The sequence below is a fragment of the Schistocerca americana genome, chromosome 5 (assembly GCF_021461395.2).
Source record: "Schistocerca americana isolate TAMUIC-IGC-003095 chromosome 5, iqSchAmer2.1, whole genome shotgun sequence".
Lineage (NCBI taxonomy): Eukaryota > Metazoa > Arthropoda > Insecta > Orthoptera > Acrididae > Schistocerca > Schistocerca americana.
In genome coordinates, this window is record NC_060123.1 from 450,088,661 (window position 1) to 450,108,660 (window position 20,000).

Consider the following 20,000-nt stretch of genomic DNA (forward strand, 5'->3'; position numbering starts at 1 on the left):
CTCCAACCTACATACATTTGAACATTTTAACTGCAGTCAAGCCTGACCTTTCTCAACAAGTCTGACCCTTCAGATTTCCCTCCATTACCAAACTGATTATTCCTTGATGGCACAGGTTGTGTCCAATCAATTAATTCTTCCTATTGGTCAAGATGTGTCGTAAATTTGGTTTTTCTCCAATTTTATTCAGTTCTTCCTCATTAGTTATTCAGTCTATCTGTCTTATTTCAACATTCTTTTGTAGCACCACATTTCCAAAGCATCTAATCTATTCTTGACTGAATTGTTTATCATCCACATTTTGCTACCACATAAGTCTACAATACAGACAACTGCTGCAAGAAGACTTCCTAGCAATTAAATTTACATCTGACTTTAAGAAATTTCTCTTTTTCAGAAATGCGTTTCTCGGTGTTGACAGTGTACATATTTATCCTCTCCACCTCCTTGCCTGTCATCAGTAATTTAGCTACCCAAATAACAAAACTCATCTCCTACTTTAAGTATTTCACTTCCTAATCAAACTCCTTCAGCATCTTCCGATTTAATTTAATTAAATTCCATTACCTTTGGTTTGCTATTGTTCATGTTCCTCTTCCTAGTCCTATACCTTCTCTGACAGACTAAAGTCATCATCAGATGTCAAAGCTTTTAATCATTTTCCTGAACTTTAATTCCCTTTCCAAATTTTTCCTTGGTTTCCTTTACAGCTTGCGTAATATACAGATTGAATAACACTTGGGACAGACTACAACCCTGTCTCATTCTATTCTCAACTGCTATCTTTTTTCATGTCCTTCAATTCGTATAACTACAGTATGCTTATTGTATAAGTTGTGGATAACCATAAGCTCCCCATATTTTACCCCTGGTAACTTCAGAATTCCAAATAGAGTACTGTAGTTAGGACAAATATTGTCCTGCAAGCTCTTACATTTCTCTGGAACCCAAACTGATATTCCCCGAGGTCAGCTTCTACCAGTCTTTCCATTCTTCTCTAAATAATTCATGTCAGTATTTTGCAACCATGATTTATCAAACTGATCATCCATTAGCATCCACATCTGACAGTGCCTGTCTTCTTTATAATTACAATTATTAAATTCTTCTTTATGGGGAGCCGGAGGTGGTCAAATCAAAAAAATTACGATTTTTTTTTTTTTTTTTTTTTTTGCTACCGAAAATTAATTGGAACATTCCTCTTTAATGTAAACTTTGAATTATTGTTCTACTCGCCCTGGAAGTGGAGTTATTACCATTTTCCCCCACGCCTGCAGAGGAAATGGGCGGGCGCTGAATGCATCTAACACCCTCTCGTGACTTCCTGGCGAACTGCTTGGCATTTTCTCGGCCTGTTAGGCATACAGCGCCTTATGTTACGCATACAGCGAGTGTGCAAGGGTTGGCTACATTGTTTTCTGTGACAAATGAAGCACTAAGAGCGCGTAACATCGTCTCTTTGCTGTTTACCGTTTCGAATTAGTTCAGTGTTGCGCCTGTTGTTGGTAGTATTATACTTCTTGTGTAAAGCGTTGTTCTGGTTACGATGCCACGTTTTAGTAACCGTGTATATAAGAAGAGGAAGAACGTAGGTAAAAGAAAATTAACACTAATACCAAGTTGCGATACTACAATTACTGAAACAGTGCGTTCTTCTGCTAAGCAACACATGGCCGGCCATAGCCCTGTGACATCTTCTAGCAAGAAGCTGACTGGTGGAAGCGACAGATTTCGTGAATATGTTAGTGACAGTGGTGGTATTTTTCATGACTTAGCACAGCCAGAATTGTTACACAAATGTCTACACGGAAAGACGCAGAATCCTAATGAGAGCATAAACAATTTGATTTGGAAAGTGATTCCTAAAAGGGTGTTTGTAAGCATAAAAACACTGCACTTTGGCATTTATGATGCAATAGCAACTTACAACCAAGGGAACAGTGTGAAGTTCTGAAGGCATTAGGATTTACAGCTGGGGTGAACACTGTACGAGCACTAAGAAATATTGACAGAGAAAGGATATGAGGAGCAGAAAGAAGAGAAAGGCATATGAAGTATGATGGAACAACAGGCCAGAAAAGAAGACAGAGGAGAAAGCTTTTGGAGGATGAAGAAGAAGACCCTTATAATCCATCCTATAGTGCAGGAATGTATTGAGAAACTTTGATAGCCATTTCCTGTAAATTAGAATTTTTCGAATATAAGGAACATTTTCTCAAAATCCACTCAAGCTAGAGAGATGAAATTTTTATACAGCACTCCTAGTGGTCAAACTTACATTGTAACACAGCCATTTGGCAATGTGTTCAGTAGTTTCATTTCAGTTTAATTATAAAGCAATTATTTGTAAAAAAAATTTGGGTCATTAATAAAAAAAATAATTGGAAGGAAACTAGAAAAGATACTCCAAAATCCCTCTGTCATAACTGCAATACTAAACCACTCTACATGTAAAAAAAAAAAAAAAATTCAAATTTTTCTATTTGGTAGTTTATTCATAAATGTTCCTCAAACTTAGTGATTTTAACATGGGCAGCATAGGCACTTCTGGCTCCCCTTAAGTCTGATGGTATTTTGCCAGTCTCATATATATTGACAACCAGGTGGTATAATTTTCTTATGGTTGGCTCTCCGAAAGATCTCTTATTCGGAAGTCTTTTTTGACTTGGGTCTTCAGTTCTATCGTGTTTTGATCTCAGTATTATATCTACACACTCATCTTCAGAAACTTTGTCTCTTTTTCAATAATACTGTCTTGAAGACCATTTTCCCTGTTTAGTTCTTCTGCATATCCCTTCCACCTTTCAGTTTTCTCTTCTTTTCTTAGTACTGGCTTGCTATATGACCTCTTGATATTCATGTAGTTGCTCCTCTTCCTCCAATTTTTCTATATGTGATATCAATCTTTCCCCTAGACATGCACACTTCTACAACCTTGCATTTATCTTCTAAGCATTCCTTTTTACACATTTTTCACCTTCTATCATATTTTTTACACATTGATATCCATATCCATTATGCCTGCATCATTTGCTGCAAAATTATATTTTCTCCTTCTGTCAATTGCATTCAACATCTGCTGTGCTATCCAAGGATTTATACTAGGCCTTATTTTGTTTCATTTTTCTTTATTTTCTAGTAAGAGGAAAGAAGAGATGTATCAGTGTAATTTAGGTAGGGCTAATAATATTGAAATATGATACTTAATGAAGTTGAATGTACATTCTTATATGTTCAAAAAAATCTGTTTTACAAAGAAATTTTTAAGGCCATGAAAAATTTTGCAATACAACCTTTCTAACTGAACTCAATGTGTAATGATTATTTGGGAAGATTAAATTGAGACTCAGGGTTTTATTATTGCATTTTACATGCAGGATATATGATCTTTTCTTAAATTGTAGTTCGAAGTATTATTTTTAGTAGAAGTAGCCTATATGATACCACACTGCTTGGATGTTAACTGCAAAACAGGTTGTGGCAAATCCTGATGGTGGAAATGGTATTCAGGGAATTCTGTTTTCAGTGAGAATGTCACAGAGAGTTTGTTTTAATGACGTGGTATGATTTTGGTCATATCCATGAGAAGTGCAAGGAATACTATTTTTGTAAGCCTGTGGTTTTAACTTATTTTTGTAAGCCTGTGGTTTCAACTGTCACTGGACTGGTGCAAAATGAAACTCACTGTTTTGACTCAAAGTGAGTTAGTACAAGCAGGTAGATGCCACCTTCAAGTTTCTACAATATCTGGCCTGAGTGGGCCTTAGAAAAAGGTACAATGCTCTCTAAAGATTTTCGAGTAGAATGTGAGGGATTACTTTCTATAATTGGAAAGTCATTGGTATGGAGCAGTGGTCAAATGCACCGGCTACCAACTAACTGACTCAGGTTTAATTCCCTCTGCTACCATTTCCCCCACCACAACAATGTTACACTATTAATTATAAAATTTAAATACATTTAAACAGTTCAATTCATATTTTCAAAATTAATTAAAATATTTAAGCAGTAAATTTACAAAATTGGGTGAAGTTTTGAATGGGTCCAAAAATTCTAGCAATTAATTAATTGTTTTTTCTTTATTATTTGAAGATATATTACATTTTTTAGAGTGATAATTATCAAAGAAACAATTAAAACATATATATTGCTCACACGATATGCATCTTATGCAACCATTTTTTGAGCAAGAACATTTTTCCAAAATATGCTTCAGTGGAAACCACACTTATTTCAAATTTTTAAATTGAAGGTGTTTTGTCCATCAGTTATGTTGCATACCAAGCACACTGAATCCCACGGACGAAAACAGGATACTAAATTGATGCCACATGATTGAACAAATTTTAATTGCAGTTTCTCTTGATAATGATGACTGCCTTTGTGGTAGCACTTTAAAAGCACTTTGTAGTCTTAGTTATATTTCTGATGTGTGACAGAATAGAGTGTTGAATAAAACAAGCACTTTTAGGTGGAATGATCCTCGTAGTACATGTTACTTCACCTTCCTCATTGATGTCTCATCATACAATGTAAAATCTTCTTGGCCACCCCACGAATGCATCAACGGAAGAAAATTACTGTTAGCAATGCATGAGTTTGAAGTTGTTTTCAAGATTTTTGCTAATGCTCTTTTGTTAGTTTTCCTGACTTGGAGACAGGGAGAGAGAGAGAGAGAGAGAGAGAGAGAGAGAGAGAGAGAGAGAGAAAATCCATGTACCTCTTCATGAAGATTTTGTCCGTCAGGTTTGGTGTATAATATCAAATCATCATCATTCACTACGAAATTATCATTCATAATTTGAATAATCTACTCTGCAATTGCTTGACCCATAGCTATTGCTACAAGGTCTACAGAAACAGGAGGATTGTCAGTGATCATATCTTTTTCTCTTCAAATTGAAAAAGCTTAACAAAGAGCACTGATGATCTATCTAAATTCTTCATGAAAGGTTGTTTTGATTTGTTTAAATTTCAGTTTATTTACAAGTCACTTCACTGGTAGAAAATTCTTGTTTAGTTTTCAGTTTCCAATAAAATAAAATGTCTTGATGGAAAAATACCACAGACTTGTGGTGAGATGCTGTCCACAACTGTACAGACAGTTACAAATCGTCAGAAAAAAGGTACAGTAATGACTTACTATAGGGGATTTGAAACAGCTGCCAAAGATACGTGTTTTGAATGAATGTAAGAGAACAAAGAAAAAGAATACGGTGCTGATATGACGACAACAGAATGTTGCTACTGAAGGACAGCTGAAATCACAAACCACACTCTACAGTAAATACAATGCTGAAATATCATTTAAAACAATACTTCTTTAAATATGTTCACAATTAATAGTCTTTAACAGTTCGAGGGGGGAGGGGGAGGTATGACCAATAGCAGCAGGTATTGAGCCTTTTTTTTCATAGCATAAAATTTACTTATTTAAGTAAAATACAACAATAACTTAGTAGAATTGGATTTAATTACTATTTTTCCCTGTAGAATTTCCTTACATATTGTTTTTATTGTTGTTCTGTTTTGTTATGAGTTGAATTTATTTTGTTTTGTCCTTTGGTTGCTTTTTTTCTGTGAGTCCTTGAAGGAAGTCATCGAGAACAGATATGATTAGCTCTATTTCATAACCTGAGCCAACAAGCTGCCAGCCAGTGCACCTGACCAATTTACCACAAAACTGACTTAAAAACTATTGAAAAAAAAAAAAAAAACTCTTGAGCTCTGCTTGAAAATCTTTAGAGCACATTTTATCTTTTCCTATGGACTAATCAGGTGAGATATTCTACGAACTTGAAATGGGCATCTACCTACTCTACTCATGTAGTTTGAGCCAAATTGGTGAGATCAGTCCTGTGCCCTCCCTTTGTGAGACACAGCATTACGATTTAATTTTTTTCTTTTTGGTGGAATTATTTAGTTAACTGGATATTAAGAGAGGAATAAAAGAATCTGACATTATTATTTTATGGGAGCAATGAGGTAAAGCAATTTTACTACAAACTTAAACTAAGTTCACTATAACAATTTTAGACACATCACACATACTGGTCCAAAAAACATTTATTTTCAACTGAGGTTGCAGTAGACATAAACTTTACAGGTAAGCAGGACTGTAAAAGTGCATGCACCCCTAATGTACATCCTTCACAGTTTTCCCCTTTAAAGATTTCTCTCAGTTCAAAATTTGTTACTGACTTCTTCTTAGCATGTGATCCAGTTACCACACTGAGAAATGCTCCACTTATGTGACAGTTGGCTTAGGTTTTGACAATTTCATTAGCTCATCAGTGCCTTAATGCTTGACTACTTCTTCATCACTGAAAATTGAAGTGTGTGGGAATGCTTGAACAATTATAAATTCACCAGGTGTAACACTGACCTTCACAATCATCAAGCAGTTATTGATACGGCTAGTTCTACATACTATTTTCTCATTTACCTCTTGATATGACAGCAACTTTTTTTTTTTTTTTTTAAATCTTCCTAACACTGCTATGAATTACTCTGAACACATCAATGCATAATTATCCATTTCCTCCCCACCTTGTCTCACATGGCTCTATAACATATATTTGGTTGTTTCTAATATCACATTTAATTTCCTCCAGCTTCTTTAAGTATGGTATCCCATGTATCTACATCAACTTGTGAAGGAAATTGCCTGATAAGGACATAGGAGACCCTCTTTCCTGCTCTTTCAAATTTTAGGTTCTGAAATCCACAGTCAGTACTCTGTTGTTCTCTTTTTTTTTTAAATCTCCTTTCATGATTCCATATCACTTGACATATTCATCTGGAACTTTAATCAGCAATGAGAAACTTTTTGACAATTTCCAAGAACATTTTAAGAAGTTTAAGAAGCCTTATTTACCCTCATATCTATCTGTGGTAAAGGACTGAACATTAAAATACTTGCAATATTTTAAACAAAGAGGCATTGTACTAACTACCCTACTGTGATATTTTCTAGTATTGTGGAGTGTTCTACTGTCAACAATCTCTTTTGACATGAATCAAGAGTGCAATGAGATTCATGGGTTCAAGCAAAGTACTTACCCCTGTCACTTGTCCTGAAGTCCGTATTAATGAAAGCTGTTCCAAAGGGCAAGATGGTGCAAAAGCTCTGAGAGTAGTATCTGTTGATGCAGTCAGAACAACACCTTCATGCTGCTGAACTGCTGTTACTTGGCCTCCATGTTCCACATCTAAACTCTGAAATATATAACTGTGGTGAGTCTGAGTAAAACCAGTCATAGTTAATTTATCAGTAGCTTGCATCTGCTGATGTTTTCTATGGCTATACTACAGCCCAACTAGAAAAGAAGCTTTAGTGCAATTCTGGGCAGAACTATTGGAAAAACTAAACAAAAAACAGCTAAAGATTATCTACTTACCAACTAATAAAAAAGAACAACTGCATCAGGACAAAACCACACTACTGGGGTAAGGGGAAGGAGGGAGAAGAATATTAAGTATAGAGCACTTGCAAATTTTTAAGAAAGAAATTCCCTCAGTAGGACCACAGAATAAACATCAGTGACAGGCAAAGCAAAGGAAGTCATTCCAAGTACACAATAAGATGGATGCAAGGTGCAGGACCTAGCAGCTGAGAGCTCAGTTGTATAGTACTAAAAAAGCTGGAGGAAATAAATAGATGAGGACTATAGCTTGAAAGAAGTCACAATATGAAGATGGGTTCATGGTATTCAGCAGTACAGAAGGATGGTGAAGGAAACACAAAACAAGAGGTGCAAGGGGGATGTATAAAACATATTCTTAAAAAATTACTGTAAGAGGTTTACATCAGACAAGCATGAACAGAAATAAATATTTCAAGAGAATGAAAGACAGACATGCATTAAGACAGAGACGAAGGAAAGGCCAAAATCTTCACAAGAATAAACAAGGTTGACAGTGAGAGTGCCAGAAAGCCAAGTCCTAACTGCCAACACGTGTGCTCACCTGCTCTATGGATTGGAGTGATTATTCCTCCATTACTTTTCTTCGGCATTTTTTCATTTGTGATCTACCTTCTCCTATTTTATAGCTGGTTCTGCCTCTCAAAAAAAAAAGACATCTAAAAAGTTTGGAAAGATACAAATTGGTCATCCACATTTTTGTTCATGTCTGTAGATTCTACTTGTGTCATTTCTATTTCAATCCATACTAACTGAGTGATCTTCTTCTATCACACACGATATTAACCTCAATTTTTGGATTCTCCTCTATCTATGTTTTGACTAACTAATGATTATAACTATTATCTCCTTCTATTTTTTAATAATACTTTAAGATCACAATGACTTTGCTGCTAGCTATAATTAGCTATGAGTTACTATCCTTATTGGCGGCATTTTCCAAAATCTGTGCTTGTTTTATTAAATCACCCCCAAAACTTTGTATCCAAGTATGATACAGATGTCATTAGTTCAAATTACATGTCTTATTTTCTAAGGCCTGTTATTCCTTGTCTAAATTTTGGTAGAACCTAGGTAAAAATACCACACTTCTCCTACCTAGCATTTCTTCATACTGTGTACTGTTTGTCGCAAGGCACCTTACTAGAGGTTTTGAGATTTACATAATCTTTTACAAACTATATTGCTGCTGGAGGACTGAATACTAATTTAGTATTGTAGCTTCCCAGCATATTTGATGGTCCAAAACTGCAGTGAACACTTGGTTTAAGGGAAAAGACAAATCATATTTTCTCTGTGTATTAAAAATGCTACACAACCACTGTTTCAAATGTACTAATCTGGAAAGGGGAAAAGTTGAAGAAAATAGTACGGTGTTTATCACGAAAAGGATGAAAACTGCAGAAAGGTTTCAGCTTCATGATCCAACAATGAGTAGCATGCTGCCTGCGTCTTATGGCAACACATGACCCGATACCAACATTTCACCACTTTTGGGGAGAAAGAGGGAAACAATGTTGATTTGTGATGTGGGAATGTAGACAGTTTCTTTATGTGGCTATAGAAGCATATAAGGTAGCTATTACTGCAGCTTGTTTATCATTTCATGTAATGACATGATGTGCCAGAAATTGCCATTTGCATTTCTGTCATCAACCTGCTTGGCAGTGGATATGGCTTTGAATGGTACTGAAATAAATGTGGAAGCAGCATATAACCATCGGTAGATTATTAGAGAACAAGGATGTATGTTTGGTTTTGCATATTTAGCTCCCACATTTTACGAAGGAAGCAATTAGTAATAGTTACTATTATTAAGGAAAATCATGCAGATGATACTGGACTAGAAAACAGGCAGAAAAAAAGAATATTAGCTCTGAAGACATTCTCTTGTGCTGACTCATCAGATTTGCTCTAACGAGTGAAATACAGAGTTGTGAATACAGTATGTACAATCTTAACTCCACCAACAACTAGGTTCCTGTCTAGGTAAAGCCTTTCACAGTCAACATTTGCATTAAAATCATTAACCAAGAAAGCCACAGAAAAACTGTGGGCAGCCAAAATAAGTCAACTCAAAATAGGGGTAATGCCAGCAGAATGCTTACCAGCCACATAGGACTAAGACTGGATCACATGGAGGTAAATATGTTATGAATGGGTGTTGGCAAGGGAAAACCTAATGAATGTCAGTGTTACTGTTACCGTGATTCTTGCAACAGAGAGAAGTTGCTGAAGGTGCAAGAAAATGCTCTAGTAGTTGTTTCTTGTTACACAAAGACTGTTTGATCTCATTTTTGTATGTGTGTATATGTATAAATTCCTTCTATTTTCTTAAATGAAATTCTAAATTTATAGAATACTATGTGTATGTTTCTGGCATTAGTAAACAAATAGAATAGGGGAAGTCAAATTGAGACAAAATTTCAAATAATTTTAGTATCTGACAGTGTTTGGATTCCCCATGCAGCCCAAGTGTCAATATAGAGAAGAGGTCAGATATACTCAGGCTACATATTCCAGCCACAGCATGCTACTGTGGGAGGTGCCATCTTAGGGAGTATGTCATGTGGAACTGTCCACAGACATGAGACTGTCAGTAAACACCTTGCCTGACACTTATCAGTTAGTCACTCTAGTTAACTGAATCATTAAGTATGGGTCATTGATCAGTAGAGTTTTGACCTAGCCTGTATTGTGTTTTCTGGACCGTTTGGTATACACTTTATACACTTTAAGATGACTTTGCAACAGTCTGGACTTGTTTTAGGTAAACCGTTCACTTTGTGAACATTTGTGGCAGCAGCCACTGCAGCTACAATAGCAACAACAAATGCAGCTACAGCAACAGCACGAAAAACAGTGGGAACTCCAGCAGCAGAAGCAGCACCAGCCAGAGCAACAGTGAGAGCAGCAGCAGCAAGAACACCAGTGGTAATACCAATAATAACAGCAGAAATTGCTGTTACAACTGCTGCAAAAACAACAACAGCCTGCTGTTGCAACTTCATTGTCTCCAACGCCATTGTTTGCTTGCTTCTAAGAGACAAACGAGAGATGGGAGGTCTATTTACATTGTTTTATTCTTCACTGCAAGGTGAGCCAAACAACTGACTAAGGATGTCAGAGTGCACTCTTACTGTACTGTACGAAGTAGTGCAAAAACTATGCCCACTCTCGGATGCCAGTAGTTGGATTTTTTATGATGTTTGTGGTTTGCTGACTGACTATTATGATCACTAAACCCACATAGTTGCTATAAGGCTCCAGTTTAACATGTGAGTTAAGCAACAAAAGCAGACATATGCTTGACAAAGTCAGCACAGGGCAGGCCATTTCTGGCACTACATGCTGATTTATTGGGGGAGGGGTATTGTGCCTGACAATGATTTAGATTCCCCACCCAGTCCGAGTAATGATCATACTCCTACCACAGCTTGCTCCAGCACAAGGTGCCACTGCAGAATGCATGTCAGGTGTGGCCATCCACTGATATGAAACTGCCTGTAAATACCATGGCCCAACAGTTGCCAGTTAGTCTAGACAGTTCACTGAAGCATTAAGTACGCGCCATTATCAGTAGAGTTTTGACATTGCCTGTATTGAATCTTTTGATTCATATTGCTCCTTGGAATCTTCTTATATACTTAAGATGACTTTGCTACACTTTGGACTTGTTTCTAGCTAGCTGTTCACTTCATGAACTCTGTCATCACCTCAGGAACTGCTTGTTTATTCCAGTGATCTTTGTGTTACTGCTAGTACAAATGGTCATAAACTGTGTTCTATCTAGACAGAGGAGAACAGAAAAATAATCATAACAGGTTGGAAATGCACCATTTTGGAGCTATGGCTATAAAACAGATTATCAGCAACAAGTGTGCATAAGTGTTTGCATTTAAACTACCTTACTGCTGCTAATATCAGATTTGCTAAGTAGCACAGTTATTTATTAAATTAGATGAATATAATGGTTTCAGATGGGCAGTCAAAGCTAAGCTGATTTTAAACTCCTCTCTATGGTTGGTTAAGTCCAACCTGATCGGTGATGTTTCACTATTAAATCAACTATGTTAATAGTACTGTAATGCCACTAATTTGGTAAGATAATAAGCTGAACTGAAGAAAAAGAAATACAGTAAGATAATCAATGGGAGGAATGGAGAAAAGGAAAGAGTGGAGGGAAGGAAAGAGTGGAGAGAAGGAAACGTGATCATAAAAAGGCAGCAGAATGGCAAGGGAGAAGGGTTGAAAAAGGGGGGAGAGGAGAAGAGTTGAAAAGAGGTAGAGTGAGAGAGCGTGCGAGAGCGAGCAGGAGCGCGCGAGAGCACACGGGGGAGCGGGAGCGAGCGGGGAGGGGGGAGAGAGAGATGGGGAAGGTGAGAGGGAGAGAGTGAGAGGGAGAGAATATCTGCACAGGGGTAGAGGTGAGGGAGGAAGATTAGTGGTAGAAGGTAGTGCATGATCCAGATGGAGAAAAACAGGTTAGCGGAAATTTAGGCCATGGGATGTTAAGAGTGCAGGATACACTGCAGAATCACTTCTCATCTTCGTAGTTCAGACAAACTTGTGCTGGAAGGGAGCATCCAAAAGGCTCGCATAGTGAAGCAGCTTATGAAGTCGTTTGTGTTGTGTGCTGCATGTTCAGCAACTGGTGGTCAAGTTCATGCTTTGCAACAGTTTGGTGGAGCCCTTACGAGTGGGTAGACAGCCGGTTACTTGTCATGCCTATATACACACATCAAAAAAAGTTTTGCACCACTTTGGTTCTGAGAGTTCAGGAACCTGTACAAAAAAGTTGGAATAGAGATCAACATAAACATCATTTCCGCCCTTTTTATTGTTCATGAAAACCACACATTGCATGTTGTATAACCATACAGCGAGACCTTCAGAGGTGGTTGTCCAGATTGCTGTGCACACCGGTACCTCTGATACCCATTAGCACATCCCCTTGAATTGATGCATGCCTGTATTTGTCATGTCATTCTATCCACAAGTTCATCAAGGCACTGTTGGTCCATATCATCCCACTCCTCAACGGCGATTCGGTGTAGATCCCTCAGAGTGGTTGGTGGGTCATGTCGTCGATGAAAAGCCCTTCTCAGTCTATCCCAGGCATGTTTGATAAGGTTCATGACTGGAGAACATGCTGGGCATTATCCTGAAGGAAGTCAATTCACAAGATTTGCACAATGGGGGCGGGAATTGTCATCCATGAAGACGAATGCTGCCAATATGGTTGCACTACCAGTCGGTGGATAGCATTCACGTATCGTGCAGCTGTTATGTCGCCTTCCATGACCAACAGCACTGTAAATCAGCCCCACATAATGTCACCCCAAAACAGCAGGGAACCTCCACCTTGCTGCACTTGCTGGACAGTGTGTCTAAGGCGTTCAGCCTGACCAGGCTGCCTCCAAACACGTCTCCAATGATTGTCTGGTTAAAGGCATATGCGGCACTCATCGGTGAAGAGAACGTGATGCCAATCCTGAGCGATCCATTCGGCATGTTGATGGGACCATCTGTACTGTGCTGCATGGTGTCGTGGTTGCAAAGATGGACCTCACCAAGGACGTTGGGAGTGAAGTTGCGCATCATGCAGCCTATTGCACACACTTGGATTCGTAACACAACACCCTGTGGCTGCGCAAAAAGCATTATTCAACAAGGTGGCATTGCTGTCATGGTTCCTCTGAGTCACAATCCGTAGGTATCTGTCATCCACTGCAGTAGCAGCCCTTAGGCGGCCTGAGTGAGGCATGTCATCGACAGTTCCTGTCTCTCTCTGTATCTCCTACAAGACTGAACAACATTGCTTTGGTTCACTCTGAGACGCCTGGACACTTCTCTTGTCGAGAGTCCTTCCTGGCACAAAATACAGGGTTATTACAAATGATTGAAGCGATTTCACAGCTCTACAATAACTTTATTATTTGAGATATTTTCACAATGCTTTGCACACACATACAAAAACTCAAAAAGTTTTTTTAGGCATTCACAAATGTTCGATATGTGCCCCTTTAGTGATTCGGCAGACATCAAGCCGATAAGTTCCCCCCACACTCGGCGCAGCATGTCCCCATCAATGAGTTCGAAAGCATCGTTGATGTGAGCTAGCAGTTCTGGCACGTTTCTTGGTAGAGGACGTTTAAACACTGAATCTTTCACATAACCCCACAGAAAGAAATCGCATGGGGTTATGTCGGGAGAGCGTGGAGGCCATGACATGAATTGCTGATCATGATCTCCACCACGACCGATCCATCGGTTTTCCAATCTCCTGTTTAAGAAATGCCGAACATCATGATGGAAGTGCGGTGGAGCACCATCCTGTTGAAAGATGAAGTCGGCGCTGTTGGTCTCCAGTTGTGGCATGAGCCAATTTTCCAGCATCTCCAGATACACGTGTCCTGTAACGTTTTTTTCGCAGAAGAAAAAGGAGCCGTAAACTTTAAACCGTGAGATTGCACAAAACACGTTAACTTTTGGTGAATTGCGAATTTGCTGCACGAATGCGTGAGGATTCTCTACTGCCCAGATTCGCACATTGTGTCTGTTCACTTCACCATTAAGAAAAAATGTTGCTTCATCACTGAAAACAAGTTTCGCACTGAACGCTTCCTCTTCCATGAGCTGCTGCAACCGCGCCGAAAATTCAAAGCGTTTGACTTTGTCATCGGGTGTCAGGGCTTGTAGAAATTGTAAACGGTAAGGCTTCACCTTTAGCCTTTTCCGTAAGATTTTCCAAACCATCGGCTGTGGTACGTTTAGCTCCCTGCTTGCTTTATTCGTCGACTTCTGCAGGCTACGCGTGAAACTTGCCCACACGCGTTCAACCGTTTCTTCACTCACTGCAGGCCAACCCGTTGATTTCCCCTTACAGAGGCATCCACAAGCTTTAAACTGCGCATACCATCGCCAAATGGAGTTAGCAGTTGGTGGATCTTTGTTGAACTTTGTCCTGAAGTGTCATTGCACTGTTATGACTGACTGATGTGAGTGCATTTCAAGCACGACGTACGCTTTCTCGGCTCCTGTCGCCATTTTGTCTCGCTGCGCTCCCGAGCGCTCTGGCGGCAGAAACCTGAAGTGCGGCTTCAGCTGAACAAAACTTTATGAGTTTTTCTACGTATCTGTAGTGTGTCGTGACCATATGTCAATGAATGGAGCTACAGTGAATTTATGAAATCGCTTCAATCATTTGTAATAGCCCTGTAACAATGCGGATGCAATCGAACCGTAGTGTTGACCGTCTAGGCACCGTTAACCTATAGACAACATTAGCCATGTACCTCCTCCCATGTTGAACTGATCGGCTGTCAGACCCCCTCTGTCTAATACGCGCTGCCCATGCATGGTTGTTTACATCTTTGGGTGGGTTTAGTGACATCTCTGAACAGTCAAAGGGACTTTGTCTGTGATACAATATCCACAGTCAAAGTCTATTGTCAGGAGCTCTGGGAACCAGGGTAATGCAAAACTTCTTTTGATGAGTGTAGGAGATGTACAGCGATTGCAGCATAGCTGATATGTAACATGGCTGCTTTCACATGTGCCCTGGTTTTTATTCGGTAGGAAATGCCTGTGACTGGACTGTGATAGGAGGGGGTGGGTGGGTGTATGGGACAAGTCTTGCTGCTGGGCCAACCTCAAGGGAATGATCCAAGGGGCGCAGGATTGGGAACGGGATTAGAACAGGGATAGACAAGGATATTCTGAAGGTTGTGTGGGTGGCAGAACACTATTTTGGGGGATCTGGGTAGGAATTTAAATCCATACAGCCTTGGCACCCATGGTCGTCGCATCTGCAGTGTTGATCAGCTCCTGTCGAAATGTACCGAGGCCCTCACTGAGGCCTTCACTGACCATAATTATCCTTCTAACTTTGTCCAAAAACAATGCCCCGTGCCTTATCATTCCAGTCTCCCACCCCCTCCTAAAGTCTCACCACCTGGCCACAGAGGAGCATTTCCCTCATAACTCAGTACCACCCAGGACTGGAGTAAATGAATTACATTCTCCCACAGTGTTCTGACTCCCTCTTGTGATGCACTGAAATGAGAAATGTCCTACCCACTGTCCTTCCCACTCTTCCCACAGTGGTATTCCACCATCAATCGAACCTATGCAATATACTCGTCCACTCCCACACATCCCCAGCTCCCATCCCTGTAATAGACCTAGATGCAAGACCTGTCCCATACATCCTCCCGCCGCCACCTACTCCAGTACGGTCACACTTATCCCATCAAATACTGGGCTACCTGTGAAATTAGTCATGTGATTACAAGCTTAGCTGCAATCCCTGTGCTGCATTCTTTGTGGGCAGGGACAACCAACAACAAGGTGTCTGTCCACATGAATGGCCACAGACAAATTGCGGCCAAGATGTAACTGGACCACCCTGTAGCTGAGCACACTGCCCAACACAACATTCATTTCAGTGACTGCTTCACATCCTGTCCATATGGATCCTTCCCACCAACATCAGCTTTTCTGAATTGCGCTTGTGGGAACTCTCCCTGCAATATGTCCTACGTTTCCTCAACCCTCCTGACCTCAATGTTCATTAATCATTGCTCTCACCCATCCAGCCCCTTCCCTGTTCCCACTCCAGCACTACACAGCTCTACATTCCATCAATGCACCCAGTCTTTTTACTTCTCCTCTTTTCTGCTACACCCCACCTCTGCCTTGCCCTCTGCCTAACCTCCCGAATGCACCTAGCCGCCCTATCCTCTCTTCATCTTGTCCCTGCATGCTTCCAAGCAGCACTTCAGTATCCCCAACCCCTACCCTGCTATCCTTCTCCCCGCCTGCCCCAGCCTCCTCCTTACCCTCACCCAGTTGCCTCTCCCATCATGCACTGCTGCTGCTGCTGCTTGCAACATGGCTTCAGCTGCCAGAGACTGCAGTGATGTGTGTGTGAGTTGCATTTACGTGTGTGTGTGTGTGTGAGAGAGAGAGAGAGAGAGAGAGAGAGAGAGAGAGAGAGAGAGAGAGATCTGTTTTTTACAAAGGCCTTATTGGCCGAAAGCTTATACTGTGACAGTCTTTTTGTTGTGGCTATCTGCAACTCAGCATCTCCGCTATATGATGAGTGGCAACTACCTTTTCATAATATTGTTACATTCCTTCCTGGATTTTATGTTGTTTAAATTTTAACATAATTTCATTTACAAATGAATATAAAACTAATCACAAATATGAAAATGTATACATATTAAACTACGTAAGTTAATTCCTTGTTTACTGTAGCCAAGTAGTTTATTACTATGCAGAACTCATATCATACATGTTAATTACATAATACAAAAGTTATATGATACTGCAAATAACATTAACACCAAATTGTTCTGCTAAGTGGTTCACCAAAGGAGTAAAGAAGTTGATGAGTGGTAAATTCTTTAGGTATGTCTTAAACTATACTTTATTGGAGTTTAAACAGTTTTTTCATTGCTGGCAAGTGACTGGAAATGTGTTGTTGCTCACTAGGAGAGAGGCACGGGATGGCCACTTACACCATCAGTGCCAGGCCAAGCTGAGGCTCCCATGTGGGAGGTCACAGCTGAATCACCGCATGCATATGTCAAAAGTAGTTGCTACCAGAACTTGCTTAGTTCTGTGTTTGAATGCGTGAAATGTGGTCAGTTCCAAGTGTTTCTTGTCTATTTTGTATTGGATTTTCCAAGGAAGGTGCAAAGAAACTAAACATACCATCAGAAAGAGCAAAATGATTGGAACATGATGAAACTTGTAACTAAAATTGTGAACATAGTTCAGGAAAATGCTTTATGTAACTTTCATTTAGAATAAAATTAATTATGGCTCATAGGTTTAAACATAGCTTGTCAAGGCAAATCAACCCATATATGTAAATTGGTCAGCAAAGTAATATTTCATCAATGGGAGACATTTTTATACAAACTTAATTAAAATGAATTGATGAGAAATACAAAGCTGCCATTGTCCCAGGAAACACCCTCCGGCCTGGGTGTGTGCCCTGGCAGCAGTTTCCTGGAGGATTTTCCTGTTGCCTCGCAAGCCAGATGACGGAGTACAGTCGGGGGTACGCTTTCCTCCACAGCTATGGCTCCCGGCTCATCACTACGTCTAGTGTCCTGCCTCCCTCCCTTTTGTCATTCGCAGCCTCACTTCACGACAACGGTGCAGTATTTTGGGGAGGGGGGAGAATATGCTGGCGTATGCTGTCGCCAGCACACCAGGTGGCAAAGAGGTTGTGAGAAGATCGACAGTAGTCGCAAGCAATGCGCCTATGAGGAGAGAGGCCAAAATCAGACTCTCAGGCAATGAGCAGCCAGCACCCTCTCGACTGCTAGTATTTAAATCTGCGCCACAGACCGGAGGGCAGTCATCCAGTGAGTTGCCGAGTTGAGTCATCAGTAGTAGCCCAGTGGGGGTCGCATACAGAGTCAATTAGAGACTCTTTGTCAGGCAACACATAGCAACCAGAGTAGTGTGCATAGCAGGACATGTACTTCAGCAGCAGTGAGGCTAATGTGCACTATTATGGAAGAGACTGTACCACAACATCTGGACTATCTTAAGTAAGTTCTTATTCTTATGAATACAGAACCCTGTTAATAAATGCGTACTGTTGTGTTACAGAAAGTGGGTACTGGCCACTAACCAACATCCTCACCTTGATTCCCATGGTACAAGCCTACAGTGACTGCGCGATGACAATAATGATTCTCTAAAGCAGAAGGCACTTACAGACACCTGCTGGAGACAGTCAAGAAGATAGCCTTTCCTTACGGACAAGTGTAATGGATGTAGCAGCCCCAGGCAATGCCCTAAACATTAGGAAGGCATCTCTGACAAAAGAAGACTGCCCTTCAGACAAATACGGAAAAATACATCCTCATGTGAAGAAGAGAATCCTTCACCTCAAACATAATGTTATGCAGTCCAGCAGCCGAATACTGCATAAACTGAAAGCACAGCAAAAATGCTTCATCTGCCTACATCTATTAGAAAAAAAAGTGATCAAACATGCTGAAAAAAAATGCTAAGTACATAGTTCAATTACTAGTAACAAGACTTTTTTAATGATCAAAACTTTTTGTGTGGAATCAACAAAATTGAAAGTTTGGTGATTAGTATCACAAAAACTGTAACGCAATTTATCGTACAAAAATAAAAATCACTATAGGAACTCAAGGTGGCAATATCAACAATGTAAGAAATGACAGATTTCTACTTACCATAAAGAAAACACATCAAGCTGCAGACAGGCACAATTAAAAGGCATTAACAAAAAGCTTTCAGGCACTGCTTTCATCAGTAAAAGAGACACACATACTATTTGCACACAAAAGCAAGCACACCTCATGCACACACAACTGCCAACTCCAGCATCTCAGGCTGGATGACATTCTGGCCCAAGATGTTGGCGGCCGTGTGTTTGTGAGGTGTGCTTGTTTGTGTGTGTGAATGAGTGTATTTCTCTTCTACTAATGAAGGCTGTGACCAAAAGCTTTACGTAAATGTCTTAATTGTGCCTGTCCGCAATTCTTTTATAAGGTAAGTAGCAATCTGATCTTTCTAACCTTGTTAAAAATCACAATATCTTAATAAATATTTTCTTATTCATTTTCTGTTACCAAACACAATATAATTTCACAAGTCTGTTTAATACTAATGTTCTGTATTTGTTTAAAGGTTCAGATCTTAAAGACCCCTTTTGGGCATTTTTCCCAGCTCCGGCAGCCACGCATCCAGGGCTTAAATTGTTACTAAATTCAAAACAATATTCTTTTTAATCAACTTTGATGATATTTTATCATAATTTTATTATTAAGGGATTTTATGGTAGACATTACTACTTCAGGTGTAGTGAGGGTCATAGTTATGACACTGCAATTACTAGTAGAGATAGGTCTCAAGTTTTCCATGACAGCAGTTACTGAGCATAACAACCCCATGCTATCAGTAACAGTAACAATGCCTGTTAAAGAGCTTTGCCACACTATATAATCTGTCGCCAGTGTATTAGTCTTAAAGTTATCTGCTTCTCCTTGTCTCTGGTTCCATCAATTTCCTCAGTCACTGTATTCCATATTGTCTGTATTTTGTTGTCTGATATGGCTTCCTTCTTTTTATGATTATTTTTGTTTGATGCTTGGATTACTTTCTTGAATATTCTGCAGTACACCCTGTAGTGGACAACAGTACCAACATCAGAACCGTTCCTAACTAAAATACTAAGTTTCCTTTTTGACCCACATGACACCTTTAATTTTTATATATTTCAGTCTAAATTGAGGTACTTATATGGGAAAATGGTTTTCATTTAAGGCAACTACTTCATTAACAGATTTATATCACAAGAGTTGGAAACAACTCTCCAGTTGACTTCTTAGTGCAGTTTACTAAAACGCCCAATTTTTGCTTCATTAACTACACTCTTGAACTAAGTTTTTCTAGATTCTATAGCCTGATCAGTATCAATAATTAACCTGAGGAACTTCACATCATGGTCTGAGAGACCATCAACTACTATTTTCATAATACAATTCTAAATTATCCATGATTGTATTATCAATG

The 20,000-nt window shown here is 39.5% G+C and overlaps 1 protein-coding gene across 6 annotated transcripts in view; it reads right to left on the reverse strand.

Moving 5' to 3' along the window:
- LOC124615695 (F-box/WD repeat-containing protein 9-like) overlaps positions 1–20,000 on the reverse strand; it is a 121,812-nt gene that overhangs the window by 3,940 nt on the left and 97,872 nt on the right. For 5 of the 6 annotated variants that reach the window (XM_047143727.1, XM_047143731.1, XM_047143729.1 and 2 more), the window contains exon 8: positions 7,063–7,218. In XM_047143727.1, coding sequence (XP_046999683.1) covers positions 7,063–7,218 — 156 coding nt within the window. Of the gene's footprint in view, positions 1–7,062; positions 7,219–19,384; positions 19,610–20,000 lie in introns of those variants that run through there. The other variant, XM_047143734.1, reaches the window with a different exon arrangement.